This window comes from Echeneis naucrates, chromosome 3 (assembly GCF_900963305.1).
Source record: "Echeneis naucrates chromosome 3, fEcheNa1.1, whole genome shotgun sequence".
NCBI classification, from domain to species: Eukaryota; Metazoa; Chordata; class Actinopteri; order Carangiformes; family Echeneidae; genus Echeneis; species Echeneis naucrates.
Genome location: NC_042513.1, coordinates 9025097 through 9040530, shown reverse-complemented (window position 1 = coordinate 9040530; position 15434 = coordinate 9025097). Strand labels below are relative to the sequence as shown.

Sequence of the window (15434 nt, the reverse complement as noted above, 5' to 3'; positions counted from 1 at the left end):
CTGCTGCTGGGCTGCTGCTGGGCTGCACCAAGCCCCACCTTCACCCGGCTGCACAAGGGTACGCTGCATTCATTGGCCGCGACGTCCCGACGCTCCGACGCCGCGGCGCGCGCGTGTGTGTGTGTGTGTGTGTGTATATATATATATATATATCTGTAATGTCTGTATATGTGATGTTGAAACAAAAGATCCATCTGGTAGCATGCGAATAAATTGTGTCATTATAAGTTTCTTTATTTTATCAGCTCACTTTGGGATGGCAGGTGCAACATGCTTGAGAGGGGACGTGTGATCCTAGGCCATGCAAACACACTGTGGTCTTAGCGCATTTAACACTGAGTCCTCGTGGTCAGTTTCAGATCATTTGTTCAGGTGCCATTTTGATTGTAGCAATGTTTTGTACTTCACTTCTGCTTTTCTCCGCCACACCCAGCAAAGAAGCCAGAAAATGGGATTTGAGTGGTGCATTCAAATAAGCATATAGCTTCAAGGGGTCCAAAGACACAGGTGAAAACACACACACCACCGATTCAAACATTTGTTGATATCAGTGGATTTTGATCAAGAATTGTATAAGCCATACATAGAAGCAACTATACAACCGACTAGGGCCATGACATGATCATACATCTGACAAACAAGGATTATATTTCAATTACTCAACTTAATTTTGAAACGTGTGCTTTATTTCATTGGAAGATACTACATACATTTCAAGTTTCACAATATTGTACGCATGATATGTAAAAATTTAAATGTTGCTCAATGGACATAAAAGGATACAAGAGGAAAGTAATATTGGGGGAATATTGAACCTACTTTTTTCTAGTTTTGATAGGAGGCAGGAATGAATGATGGCAAACCCAGCTGGTTTTAACCATTTACTTTTTGTTTGTTTTTGAGTTATTCATTGGTCTTTTTTGCATTCATACATGACTATCAGAAAAGTTTAAAGAAAAGGTCTCCAGCAGATGGTGCCATTCATACATTACTGAAAGCTCAATTGCCTGAAATGTGTCCTCTTTAGTAGGAGCAAAATTTTTATATTAAAATTAAATATGAAATTTCAAAGTGAACTTTTTACCTCACTCTGATATTTGATACATAAATGTACATGTAAATGATACCTACATGTAATGGCACACAATGAAATGTTGAATGTTGTTGTGATGTTCTAAATTTATAGTTTAAGTCATTCATGTGTCGTAGATTTAAACCATTCAGATTATTGTAATTTCATACAGAAATATGATTGTGAAAAATAGCATCATGCATAATATTTGAAATACTATCATGAAATTACCTTTGTAGAAATATTTGTGATACAGAAGTAAAGAGCCCAATATTTTTATACGGACAATATTTTTCAGAGCAGGAAAACCAATAATGAGCCATCTAAGTCTCTCACTTGTAGATGTATTTTTGTATTGCATGAATGGACATTGTAAATAAACTGTTAGTATGTACATGTGTGAAATATTCTAAAAATTACATTTTCTTAACGTCGGGTTACTTTTAAAGGGTGATAGTGTTCAAGATGACCCTTTATCATGTTACCTGTGCATTGAAGTTAGTGCGCTGGTGCCATTCTTCAAATCAAATCCGATTTATTTGTGTAGTGCCAAATCATAACAAAGTTAAATCAAGACACTTTGCATATAGAGCAGGTCTAGACCAAACTCTTTATGAAATTATTTAAAAAGACCTAACTGATCCTCCAATGAGCAAGCACTTAGTGACAGTGGGAAGTAAAATCTTCCTTTAAAAGGCAGAAACCTCCAGCAGAACCAGGCTCGGGGGGGGGGGGGGGGGGTGGCGGCCATCTGCCTCAACTGGTTGGGTTGAGAGAGAGACACAGAGACACGTGGCGGGGGGGGCAAAGTTGGGTAGCGTAGGGAGAGAATGAGAGCAGGAGGAGGGAATACTCAATGCATGTGCAGGCGGGAAATGGCATACAAATGATGCTGTACGAAGTTCATAGTACAATGATATTATTGCTGACATTTTCAGCTGCCAAGGTAGTTTACTGTGGCTACAATTATTATATTATACTATCACTGTGAATTCAGTTTGGCACATTCCTGCACACACTCATTCTTATGCTGAACTGTGAACTGTTGGTCAGTAGCATTGTTGTGTCACCAAGTCTGAAAGGCCCCTCAGTCACCCAGGTCATAGGTCATCCAGCTGAATCTAGAGACAACTTTCTTGGAGCCAAATCTCCATACAGCTGTTTCTCTCTATCTCTACAGCCTACTTGTGTCAGCTTTAGAGACAAATTAGTCTCAGATATTAAAATTATGGTAACCCTGGGCCCTATCCCAAGGCCTTCACATGTGTCTGTGAGTCGTTTGTCTAAGCTGAGCTGAGTTGTTGGCTTGGATGGTGGTTATACTCAGAGGAATGCATTCCAGAGCTTTTGCATCATGAGAAACTCAGCCCCAGCTACCCTTTTGTCACTTTAATCTGTGCTATCAGCTGGAGAAACAAACAAGATTGGTTTCTTTTATTGTTTTTCTTTAACTTCTGATTGATAGCTGTGGAAAAGAAACATTAAACGTAAGCGAGTTTAATAAGTTATCAACAAAGGTTCATTCCTTGTAATTAATGTCCGATATCCCATAGGTAAACTCTCTCATTATATTTGATCAAAACATCAAAACTGCATTACTGTGACATAGACATTGTCTATGATGTTAGTCAACATTATATTAGTAACCGACAAGTCGTATTGACGCCACGTTGTGCTATCAGCTCTTGCAACGAAAGAGGGCGCCGTCTCCTCAATAATACTGGCGACCGTAAATCTTCGGTGTTAAATTAGTTTATCCAAAATATCGTTACAAGGAAAAACACAAAAATGGGAGAAGAAAAGAAACGAAAAGAGAGGAAAAGAAAGCCAGTGATTCCATGACATCCAGCAAAGAACATAGACATATGCTGATCTTACAAATGTTTTACACGAATACACTTCCAACATGTACTGTGAAAATGTCTTGCTCTAATTCCATCTGAATATATACATATGAATATAACAGGACAAAACTAACAAAAAAATAATCGCGTTTCAAGGCTATTTGTGGTTAAGTATGTGGTTGATGGGTATTGAGTGATGTAATCAGATCATCAGCTCATTTACTGAAGGATTTTCAATGTCTTCCTTCCAGTTTCAGTCTGAAAAAGAGAGATAATTGTGCTTGTGTGAACTGTTGAGGGAACACCCAGTCTCACCTTTCTTTTGACAAACAAGTTGACTGCTAAAAGGAAACAATATGCCACTTTCTGGCTATAAAGAAAACGATACTCTTGGAGTTCAAATGAGAACTCAGCAGGTGAGTAGATGTGCCGTTGTCTTATAAATGAATGTTTATCTTCCTGGAAAAATGTCTTACATTTTTTTGCCCCACCTTTATTAGACTGATATGGTCACCAATACTTTTCAGATTCCTCTATCAACAATGTCAGTACCATGTTGTTTGGGACAAACTGTTGGGGGACACATGTTCGCCTGAAAGAATGAAATATTGAATTTCATCTAGTCTCAGTTGCACCAACCTACCAACACATGGGAGGCAAATAGTACAGCAATGCAACAAAATAACCAACAATGGGCTTGGTCCTCTTTGTATTTCTATTGAGAGAAGAATCACCTCATATTAATTTAAAGCCTGAGATGGGAGAGCAAATACATCCTGCAGCCTGTTCCAGTAAATGTTTGTAATATCACATTAAGTTGACTTATTCAGGAGCTAACAGTGAAAACTGCAATTCCTTAACAATTTACAGCATCTTGAGAATACATCTCATTTTCGTAACATCATAAAGATTCAATGTAACCTATTTAAAACGAATAAACAAAAAACATTTGTTTTTATAGCCCATCTTACCCAAAGCATTTTAAATGTACACTTTAAATAATTACTATCCTAAATATGTCACTCTCTGGCTTCTATTAACTCTGTGATATAAAGGCATTGCTTACAAATGACAGAAAAAACACCTTCCGGAAATCATTGAAAATTTAAAAGGAGATTGATAAGCATGACAGAGAGCGAGCATGTGTGATGCTCAGGCGGTTTCACTGACATAACGCCTCTGTGCATAATTTACAGCCGATTAAAGTTATACTCCTGCAGAGGGACCCCTAACGTGATTTTCCTGCAACATGACTTTTTCCCACAGAAAAAGTCATGTTGTAGTAAAGCCTATTTATCCAACAGAGAAATATAGTCAGGGGGTGAAAAGTGTGCGGGAGGGGAGGGGTTAAAGATCGGGAGGGCATAGTTTGCAAACGGAGCAGTAAAAGGGTAGGCTGAATTGTGATAGCGACAGATGTCTAGAAAACTGCGAGGGGCACTCCTCACTTCCAGCCCAGTCCCAGACTGAAACCTCTGAGAGCAGGGGCGGAATCTGCAGCTGTCACTCCCGAGGTTTACCTCCATTATCACATCCAGCCGGAGCCCGGTGAAGAAGCCCAACTGAACACTCTCTACAAACACAGGTCAGTTCCAGCAGAGCATTGATTCATTTTTTCTTTGTGTAAGGGAGATATTATTTTAAGTAAAAAAAAGAAAAGAAAAGAAAAGAAAGAAGTGAGTAAGTGAAAAAATTGCCTTTGAGCTGCAGCTCACCTATTGTTCTCACTCTCTTCCCTCTGCTCATTCTCCCAATATGCAAATGTGTACCTCCAGTTCAATGCAGACATTACATTCATTATTTCTACCATTTTCTCAGCAATTGCATTAGAAAGAATAGGTGGTTCTTCTTTTGGACCCGAAAACCAGGCGATTAAAGAAATTTTGGAATTAGAATTTTTTTTCTACGCAAAACAAAGTTATGAAGTTGTGCCAAATGTGTATATTATTTCATTTGTAGTTATTAACACGCTGTTTTAGAAAATCCCGTTTTTTTTTTCCTCCCCACGTGCGAGTGAATAGCTGCGACATTTTCAAATGGTCGTGAACAAAAAGGGCAGAGCAGCTGAGCAGGCAGCGGTGGGTGGGATGAAATGGGGGATGGAGACCCCTCTGCAGCTTTTATCACTCTAATGTTCACGGGCGGTGTATAGTGTGATAAGGCTGTGTTGTAGCCTAAAGTGTACTGTGGAACAGCCTGACATCAGTGTGATAATACAGGCCGGGACAGTACTTTTCTCAGGTCGGAGGCACCATCCTTTGTTACCGGCCGGCACATGCTGCCGGACTCTGCGCGTCTCCTTTATCTCTGTAATGTGGACACCGAGCTTTAAGTCTCCTGTTCCATTTCAAATCGCATTCAAATGAGCGGTGCCAGCTGAAAATGAGCAAATCTCAAAATATGATGCCCCCCCCACCACCTCGTTTCTTTGTTTGGTTTTTTAACCCATCAACTGTAAATTTGGCTTTGTCTGATTTGGAGGCCGCAGGCATCAAGTGGGGTTTGGTCAAGAATGGGCAAATAAATCCCCCAGATGAAAATGAATGAATGGATGAATAAATAAGGTAGCACGTAGGCATAGTGGTTAGTGCCCCACAATAAGAAGGTCCCAGGTTCGGGTCCCGGGTCTGGGGCCTTTCTGTGGCATGGTCTCCCCGTGCTTGCTTGGCAGTCTGGTTTCCTCCCACCTTCCAAAGACATCGTGTTTAGGTTAGCCGATGACTCTAAATTGCTTTTAGATCTGAGTGTGAGTGGTTGTTCGTTGTTGGCCCTGTGATGGACTGGCGACCTGTCCAAGCGGTAGCAGATGAATGAATGCAAATAAAGAAATAAAAATAAAGAAGAAGAAGAAAACTAGGTGTGACTGGTAGGAAGTATCACAACAATATCTAGATATCTCCTTACATGTCTAAGGGAGTGTAATGGTCATGCAGCCCCCCCCCCCACCAATGTGTGGCGCATCCTGCCCTCATTGCTCTATTGCAGCACAATGGACAGTTCCCGGACTGTTCGTACCTGTGCCCACTTGATAGGTTAACTATCATCCTAATAATAATTATCATTGTAAAAAAAAAAAATAATATTTGTCAAATGGACTTCAATGGACTGTGGCATTTTAAATGCATGTGATGGAAAGATTATCTATTGTTTGTGCAGCACCAAGTCCTTGCTTTTGCATAACTTTCAAATCATTTGGTTTATTTTGAGATAGCTGAGACAATCAGTGAGATAAAGTTCAACTTCCAGTTCTCTGTTCTGCCTATGATGGGAAGTTGCATTGTGTGGCAATTGCCGGATCTTCCTCTGCAAATACAGTAGTGCTGTAACATTAAAACAACTAACTGTCTTTACTACATATTTGGTCCATTCACATAATGTTTGTTTGTTATTACTGTAGTTTTACATTGGTTTGCAGAAGAAGAAATTTTAACACTAATTTGTAACACTCAGGCCCTGGATTGTATCAACTTTTGTAGTGTGAATTGTTGTAGATTAACGTCATCAATGTTTGTTCATTTGATTTGAACACACAACAGACTTTGCCAGATGTGCCTCTGAGAAATGTCTGTTAAGACAGCGGGTTGGGGTTGTCTGATCTCAGTAAGCTGCATATGCATTTACATTTGTTTTTATCCAACTCATCCACACATGTAATTAGCCTGTGTGGGAGCCTATACTCTGTGTATACTCCATGCCAAACCGTGCTCTAGAAAATTAAATTCTTCAGTCTTCATTGTGGCAAAAAACCCTCACATTTGAAAGCTCAAAGTCAAATTCATGCTGCATTAGTTTTTTTACTTTCTATTTCAACCAGGAAATAACCAATTAAACATGCGCATCTGTAAATTGAGCATCGCTGTCAAACGTGGAAGGCATAGTGTTGCATATAGTGGTTAGCACTGTTGTTGGCTTTGGAGCCAGCCAGTTGGGGTTTTTTAGTGAGTTTGCATTTTTTCCTTGTGGCATGGTTTCTGTCCCAGAGCATAGAGACACTGGTGAGGAATGAAAAGAATGAATGTGTTTATCAGACTATTTTTAAAGATATACTGCATTGTTTCTTAGACAGTGTTTGCAAACATTTGCAAACAGCAATGATTGCTGTGACAGGCCAAATGAAACAGTGTTTTATTATATTAAATGACACCTTCACATATTTGTCTCCAGGAAACATCATGGGAGGCAAATTGAGCAAGAAGAGGAAGGGATATGATGTGAGTGACCCAAAAGAGATGAAGGGTGAGACTGCAGCAACAGCTGCTGGTGCAGAGGAGTCTGCTAAAGTGGAGGATGGAGCACCGCCCACAGGAGCTCAGTTAACAGCTGAGGCTGACAATGTGGCAAAGGAAACTGCAGGGTCGGCTGTGGCCACAGTAACTAAAGATGGAGAAGCTCCAGAGGAGCCCAAATCTGCACCAGCACCACCTGAACCAGCTGCTGCAGCTCCAGCACAAGAACCAGTTGCGGCAGCACAGGAAGCGTCCCCGATTGCAACTAAACCAGCAGAAGTAGCAGAGAAAACAGCTCCAGTAATAGAAGAAGCAGCTGTAAGAGCTGAGGAATCAGCTCAGATTGCAAAAGAACCAACAGCGGCAGTCGAAGAACCAGCCCCAGTAGTGGAAGAACCAGCTGTAGTGACGGAGGAATCTGCTCCAGCAACAGAGGAACCAGCCCCAGTAGTGGAAGAACCAGCTGTAGTGACGGAGGAATCTGCTCCAGCAGCAGAGGAACCAGCCCCAGTAGTGGAAGAACCAGCTGTAGTGACGGAGGAATCTGCTCCAGCAGCAGAGGAACCAGCCCCAGTAGTGGAAGAACCAGCTGTAGTAGCAGAGGAATCTACTGTGGCAGCAGAAGAACCATCAGCAGCGGAGTCAGCGCCGGCAGTCCAAGAACAAATCCCAGCTGGTCTCCAAGGAGCTAAAGCAGCAGCAGAGGAACTAAGCGCACCATCATCAGAAGAAACTGTGAAAAGTGAGGTTGAGCCTGAGCCCAAAACTGTATCTGAAGAGCCTCCTGTAGAAGAATCTACTGCAGCTGTGGAATCTGCAGCAAAACCAGAGGTTGTTCCAACCATCACACAAGAAGCACCTGAAGACCAAGAGCCAGAGACTGTTACTGAACCCGAAGCATCTGAACCTGAACCTGAACCAGTGGCTGAACCAGCTGTTGAGTCAGTGCTGGAGCAAGCCCCAGAACCTGAGCAAGTACCAGTGATTGAACAGAAACCAGAATCAATTTCAGCTGAAGTGCCTGAGGCAGAACCCGAACCAGCCTCAGAGCCAGAGCTAGAGCGATCACCAGAGCCAGAGCCTAAGCATGAGGCTGATGAACCAGCAGCAGCAGAACAAGTAGAAGAAGTTGTGTCAGAACCTGTCATATCCACATCTGACATTCCTGAACCAGAGGCCCTGGAAGCCAAAGCACCTGAGGTTGCATCAGAGGAAATCCCAAGTGAACAACAGCCAGAATTGGAGGAATCCATTGCTACAGAAGCCTCAGACACCGACATGGCAACAGGGCCAGAAGCAGTCCCTGAGATTGTCATATCAGAGTCTGTTTCTTGTAGTGAAGATACTGCAGAGTCTGACCTGGTAGCTGAAGCTTGTGTGGAAGAGGTGCCATGCCCAGTACCTGAGGTCGAAACCAAGATGGAGAATGGAGATTTGGAGAGTCCTTCTGTTACAAAGGATGTAGGGGAAGTAGGTGCACTTCAAGCTGTGAATGGAGAGTGCACAGATTCTGCTGACGCTCACTCAGAGGAATGTGTTAATGGCAGTGATATGCCAGAGAAAATGCAGATCACAGAGCAGAGGGAATTTGAACTGAAAAAAGAAGTGAACCTGAGCGAGGATGCTCAAGAGGTTCCTGATGCAGTCTCCAACATGGCAGAAGGTCTCAGCACTGAGGTTACCCAGGCAGTCTGAAAAGGGGCCATCTTCATGTCAAGTTCATGTCAGTTTAATCTTCAGATGGTGCAAGGAAGCCATCAAGGTATCGCAAACACAGCTAGGCTTTCTCAAATGCTGTCATCACTGCAATGTCTCCAGTGGGTAACTTGGGCAAAAGGATGTTTTCTTTTGAGTAACCAAAAATGAAATGCAACCATTTGAGAGTAGAAGGAGGGATAGATAGACAAGAGCGAGAGAGAAAGCATGTGAGATGGTGGTGCAGTGAGGATGAATGCAGACAGACAGTGCAACTTGACAGCAAAGAAAAGTTACTGGACAGTAAATATGATATTAATGCCGGAAATGAATAAATTTGTCTTTGTGTGTGAACCCGATGAATATTACAAAGTGTATTATTGGAACAGCATTCATCATTAGTATATTATATGATTTAAAATTTCATATATCCTTTCTATTACTATATGCAAAGACATGACCTAAATGTTTTGGCATTTTATAAAAATGGAACCTGTGAGGACTGTTAATTTTAAATCAATTGATTGTTGGGTATAGAGAATAAAAACAGATTGTTATAGCCTACAGTTATCTGCTTTTCTTTTCATGAAATTCTACCAGTATCCGAGGTGCTGGGTTACTGTAAGATTTATTACACTTAGCCCTAAGCTTTGCAAAAAATTTTCCAGTTAATGAATCAGCAAATTAACCTTGACTTGTTTTCAAATAATTCCATCAAACCGTTCACAAAATTTCAATTTTTTTTTGGCCATGTAGTTGACTGAGAAACCAGAGCTACATTAGTACACGAACACTGTTAATTTCAAATCTTGCTGACATCCACAGTCACAACTGCTCATATCTGCTCTAGCAGGTTATAGCTTGGCTGATTATTCACAACCCCAAAGAGCAACGTCCTTTGGGTCACTGTTCAGATTCCAAATATTTAAATAGGTGGAACATGACCTGCTGTTTTTGTCACCTGCAAATCATGACTGGGAGTGATCAGTTCATTTTCTGATGTAATCCTCCTCACCCTTTTTCGCTAACATCAACATGCCTATTGCTTAGGCTCTGTTCCGTATAACAGCACCCCTTGCCAACATCTCACAGATATATACTGTCAAGGGGGAGCTAAAGGGGTGGAGGGGGAGGGGCAGGAATGCTTGCATTAGGCAGAGCAAAAGAAGAGGGGGGTAGGGGAAGGATGGTGTGGGATGAAAGCAAATGCAATAATGCTACACAGAGGAAAAGAAGATGTCAAAAATACTCTCTTTACTGGCAACAGGCTATTTTGAGGCTGTTTCACAGATTAAAATTACACAAGAAGAGGACATGAGGAGAACTAGAAGATAGTTTGGAGGGGTAAACATGTTTTGACAGCGACCTGATGTCTCCTTGTAGAATGCTGCCACGCCTGCTGCTCACACTAATGTCAGGGACTACTATGTCTTTGTCATGCAGATGCTAAAGCACACGCGCTAACCAGCAGGAGCAAAATTACATTCACGTTTTCTGTGCATCTGTGTATGCACATATATGGCCTTTGGGGAGATATTTGTGTGTGTGTGTGTGGGTGGGTGTGTTGGCATTTGTAGAGTATGGTCATCGAACCTTGAAATAACCGCAGACCATGGGTCAGATCATGAGAAGAGATCTAATGCTGATAAGAAACCTCCCACAGAAGCAGCTCCATAATGGGCCCCGTCCACATACCAGCTCTGGTTTCTTAAAAAATTCTTCCAGGCCTGCACATTTATTAAAGGAATATTTCTGGAGCGGGTTTGGGGCTGGGAGGATGAACTTGCCAAACAGTTTAGTCAAAATACTGCGGTTTGCTGCCACAGGTTTCTGGTTTGGAAACAATTTTGTTGTAGAATTAATTATTCCACCATGGATTAGTGCAACATCAGTTTTACAAAGCAACTGAGACAATACATTTTGCTTCATGTAATGTTTCCTCAAAGCTTTTTCTATCAAAAGCATCTGTTCCCTTTTTGTGTCCTTCATTATCTGACCGCAGCATTTGTGCTGTATCAGCTTTAACATTCAAATAGATTTTAGAAACGTTTCAAAGTAATAAAAATATAACAACAGCCTGAGTACAGCAGGGAGATCCCAAAACTGATAAAAAAGTATAATTGCAGTAGCTGTTGTTTTGGACAGCCATGATAAAGGATTAAGTTGGCTGGAAAGCTCATCATTTCCACATTCCCCTATTTAACTTGACTTCCCTCTCCAATTTATTTGTGTGTTAGTGTGACAGAACAGGATCCTTGTCTTTGGGGATCTTGATTTATACACTGCCTTAAAGTTACATACTTGTGAAAGGCCAGCTGCACTGCCTAGCTACGCTAACACTATGTGCTCTATATGCAAGCTCCTGCACAAAGCCCAGACTGTGTTCCAGCTCCTTTTTTCCCTGTGTGAAGACTAGCCGGCAGGCTTGAGCTAACACCAAGCGATGCTTCTGAAAAGCAAAAGGAAAAGGAAAACACAAACTAAATCCAAAGGCTATATTACGAAAAAATTCATGATGCACCGCTCTTGTTGGTCAATGAGCTTTTAAAGTTTTTGCCGTTCTCTTATGGCCAGAATATCAAAGGTACAGGTTTAGAAATCATTGCTTAAATCTTTCTTTTTCAACAAATTGAAATAGAAGAGTTTAATTGTGGATTTGTTCTCTAATATGAAAGTATGCAGATGACTGAGAAGTAGAGTGTGAGTGTGAAGTAGAGTGTGAGAAGGGGAAGAGCAGCATCATCAAAACGAAACTTCAAACAGATATCCTATGAAATATTACCCATAGTATTTAGCAAACAGCGATTCTGGTTAGTTCTTTAGTGTATATGTAACATGGATGTGAAACAGAAACCATCTTCACTATGTGCAGTCATATCTGTAATAGGCCAATGCTACTTTACTTCAGACTCCAAAGTATGTATACTAAATATTGGATCGTTTCACCACTCTGAGCAGTTATTTAAATTGGAACATTTGAGATCACTGGGAATCTCACAAGATTTTAGCAGAACACCCCAATGAGAAAAAGGTTAAAAGGCATAAAGCATAGGAATACAAACCTGCACTTTGTGCTAACAATGCAGAGGTAAGGCAAACCAGGGGTGCGTTTCAAAAGGTCGTCTCAGGGAGCAGAGCACACTGAGACACCCTCAAGAGGCGCCTTCATTTTTGGTTTGCCTCAAACGCGCTGTGTTGCAGGTTGAAGAAACTGTTTTCAGCATTAGCGAATGAGGAGCCGCCATCGGTCACATGGACTTTGTCTGAGCAATGATGAAATTATGATCAGTCAGTCCAATGTCACAGCTTTCCAAATGAGCCACTTTAAACCAGGTTATACCCAAATGTAAGAGAATCTCAAATGAAATAAGCAAAATAGTCAAAAGAAATCTATCAGAAGGTTTTATACAGGATTGAGGCATCTCGCACTGAACTGACTACCTCAAGACAATATTTAACATATGAGTAATTAAATACTTAATCCTATATAGAGGTCAGTCATATTAAACAACTTCAGAGCCTGTTTTGTGCTTCTGGGAAGGAATCCTTTCAAAATATCTCGGTCATTACTCAGATAACAAACAGTGAGTGTGAGCGTGAGTGTGTGAGGAAAAACTGCTGTGTTTGTAATGCTTTCTGACGTAAGAGATATTCTCACTACCTCGCTCCATCCACTCAGATGACTGAGCGGATAAAGAGTCAGGTGGCCAAATGAAACCACAGCTGATCACTATTTATTATTCAAGCAAGAGGGTGGCAGAGTGGAAGAGCAGATGGGAAACACACACACACAACACAGAGCTTAAAACAAACAGCTCACTCTTCCTCTACCGTTTCATCACCCCAGACAGACAGACACACGCGCACACACACACACTGATGTCTAATACTTTTATTATGATTGCTGTACAGAGACTTCCTCTCTTTCCCTTTATGTTCCCCAAAGCAGTCAGCTGGGAAAAGATGCAGTAAGTGACAAGCTAAAAGAAGAAAAAGAGTGTCTTCTATGGTTTAATGTGCTGGTTCAAACCGTGTCTGGATCAGCTGACTATATCTTTTCTAGTTTTCTCTCTGATTGGATCCCTCTCACTCTTGGTGTCTTGCACACATTATGTCTGTCCCTTCTCCTTTCTCTTCGGGATCTGTAAATCTTTTTAACCTCTTTATTATACCCTCCATTCTTGCTCTGACTGTGGTGCACCTTCCCCACCCCCAAGTCAGTCCATCTGGACCTGTGCACTAATGCTGCCTTTGTATCAGGCATGGCAGGAGCCTATTACACAGAGCCCACTGGTAGTATGGATCAATATTGATCCATTGGGTTAGTCTAATGGATGCTCAGAGGAGCAGTGATGCCCCTTTGTCTGCCCAAAGATCCCATTACCCTCAACTCCCCACGCATGCAGACACTCGTTCAACCAAACACACACACAAACAAAAACACAAAGACGTCACTCTCTATTTCGTCTCACCCTGATGCAGCTGCTGTGCTAAGTGAGCGCTTAACACTCATTTTTTCTCCACGTAAACTGTGTATGTGTGTGCACCTATACATTAGATGGTAAACAGCATCTATGCAGATGTAGAAAGGCTTGGTCAGCCAGATTTAAGTATTTCACTTAATCGAGCCCTCCAGCTTGTTAAGGTTCAGGGTCGGCAGTGTGAAAATAGGAAGATGACCACATGTTTACACAGCTATGCTTGTCAGGACACTGAATCCTTTTTGGCACACAAGGACTTCCATTAATCGTGAATGGCTCAACTCTCACCTGAACTTGGACCTCCAAAAAGATGTTTTACTTTATTAGGACCACATTTTGGTTCAAATGGAGGCAACAAAAATCTGTTGGGATTGGTACCAAGCCTAGTTTGGTGTGAACAACCGCCGAAATATTCACAAAGCTTTGTCATCAAAATGAAGAGTCCTCTTCTCTTAGATTTCATTTTGGCTCAACACCTGCTGAGTTTTTCAACAGCCAGGCCGTTGTATCAGCAACTGTTCAATGTCACAGTCTTTGCTGGCTCATACCAAAATTTAAGTCGCTCCATTATCCACAACTGTCTGTCATTCAGGCCCCTTTAGTTTAGTCACACTGTAGTGTCAAAATGTGTGCACCACAATTTCTGTAACTTTCCGAAGCTGACAGCTGAGAAAGTAAACAGGGTTTCAAGTTGTTTTTCAAGCTTTCCTTTTTCATTGTTGACCAGATCAGTACCGCAAATGTTTCATAGTGAGAAAAATCTTACGTGCTTGTTACATAACTACACAGTTATCAGACCTTGTCCCTCTCTGTGATGGGTGTATTTTCAATTTGCAGTAGTACCTGCAAAAGCAGCCTCAAGCGGCTTCAAGTTTCAGGCAGAAATGGGCAGATTTTTATTTTTTATATCATCACCTATATACATGTATTTGTGACATGAATAATATTCAATTTGTATGTGTATTATTATCTTCATATCTGACATAAACCTTAAAAATGATCCTCATACATATTACTAAACTGAACAAATACTTTCTTACCTGTTATCACAGCCTGGTCAGTGAAATAGTGATTGCTGACAAGGAATGCGCAAGTGCAGTGTGTGTTTTAGATTAGCGATGGAAACTCAGTCTGTGCAGTCACCTTGGTCAAACCCTGGGGCTCTTTAGGTTCACAGGGAAGGGAGCGTCAGAAATTTGTTCCTGTCTTTGAACAGTGTACAGTGCATGCCACTATGTTTGATGTGATATACAAATAAAATCATTTCTTTACCTAAAGATTAATGCGGGTCATTCAGAGGATTGGTAGAAAAATTATGTTTAGTAAAACTCTTCCTAAACTAAGTCCAATCAGAATAAAGAAGTTCCCTGAATACCAACTGCTTTTCTTTCACATCAGCAATTTGAAAGAAAATAACCAGATTATATTGAAAAGATGCTTTTAAAATATAACAGATGTTTTTATGGAAAACTGAAACTATGGGAAAGACATTTCACGCACCTAATTTTTTATCAATATATCACGAGAGAAAGCACTTTGGCTGTGCTATTTTTATGAAGCATACAAACACTAAAACTGTTTGTGCCCTTATAATAAAATTCCACTTGTAAATAGTTTCAGCTGCAGCCAGCGTGGCTGCCGAGGAGTGTCCACTAGGGAGAGGTGACCTTCACCGTGCCTCTAGTGACAGAGCTAAATCAAAGCTGCTGCTTGTTTAAGACAGCCACTGTACACTGGCTCTACGGCCCCTCATGAATTCTTTATACATGAAATGAAATGACCTCTGGCACTCTGAAGACAGCGCAGGTGGAGCAAGGACACAACAGAGGAGAGGGGAAGGTTGGGTGAAGGCGGAGAGAAAGTTGCAGCCAGGAAGGAAGATAGAGACAGATGGAGAGATAGAAACTGATAGTTTAGCTCTCATGAGGAACCTGCAGGGTTTTGTGTCTGAGGTCTTTCCCAGCCTGGTTGAGAAGCAACTCACTTTCTTACCCTGTGTGTGGTCTTGAATTTCTGGCTTTGCGAGGACCACTCAGACTTTTATACTCAGAGACAGAAGAGCCAGTTCTCACATCTTTACAAAAATATTGGATTCTTTAGATTTGGGGGCTAAAGT

At 41.3% G+C, this 15434-nt stretch overlaps 1 protein-coding gene across 2 annotated transcripts; it reads left to right on the top strand.

Annotated features, from left to right (window-relative positions):
• The first annotated feature begins 4305 nt into the window (after positions 1-4305).
• On the top strand, positions 4306-9388 carry LOC115041297 (fibrous sheath CABYR-binding protein). Of its 2 annotated transcripts, XM_029498655.1 has the most exons (3): positions 4306-4501; positions 7081-7514; positions 7578-9388. In XM_029498655.1, exons 2-3 carry the CDS (start codon positions 7089-7091, stop codon positions 8835-8837), a joined length of 1686 nt encoding a protein of 561 aa, XP_029354515.1. In that variant the 5' UTR covers positions 4306-4501; positions 7081-7088; the 3' UTR covers positions 8838-9388. The 2 variants fall into 2 exon arrangements, with proteins under 2 accessions (XP_029354515.1, XP_029354514.1); XM_029498654.1 differs by having other exon boundaries at positions 7081-9388.
• Positions 9389-15434: the final 6046 nt, after the last annotated feature.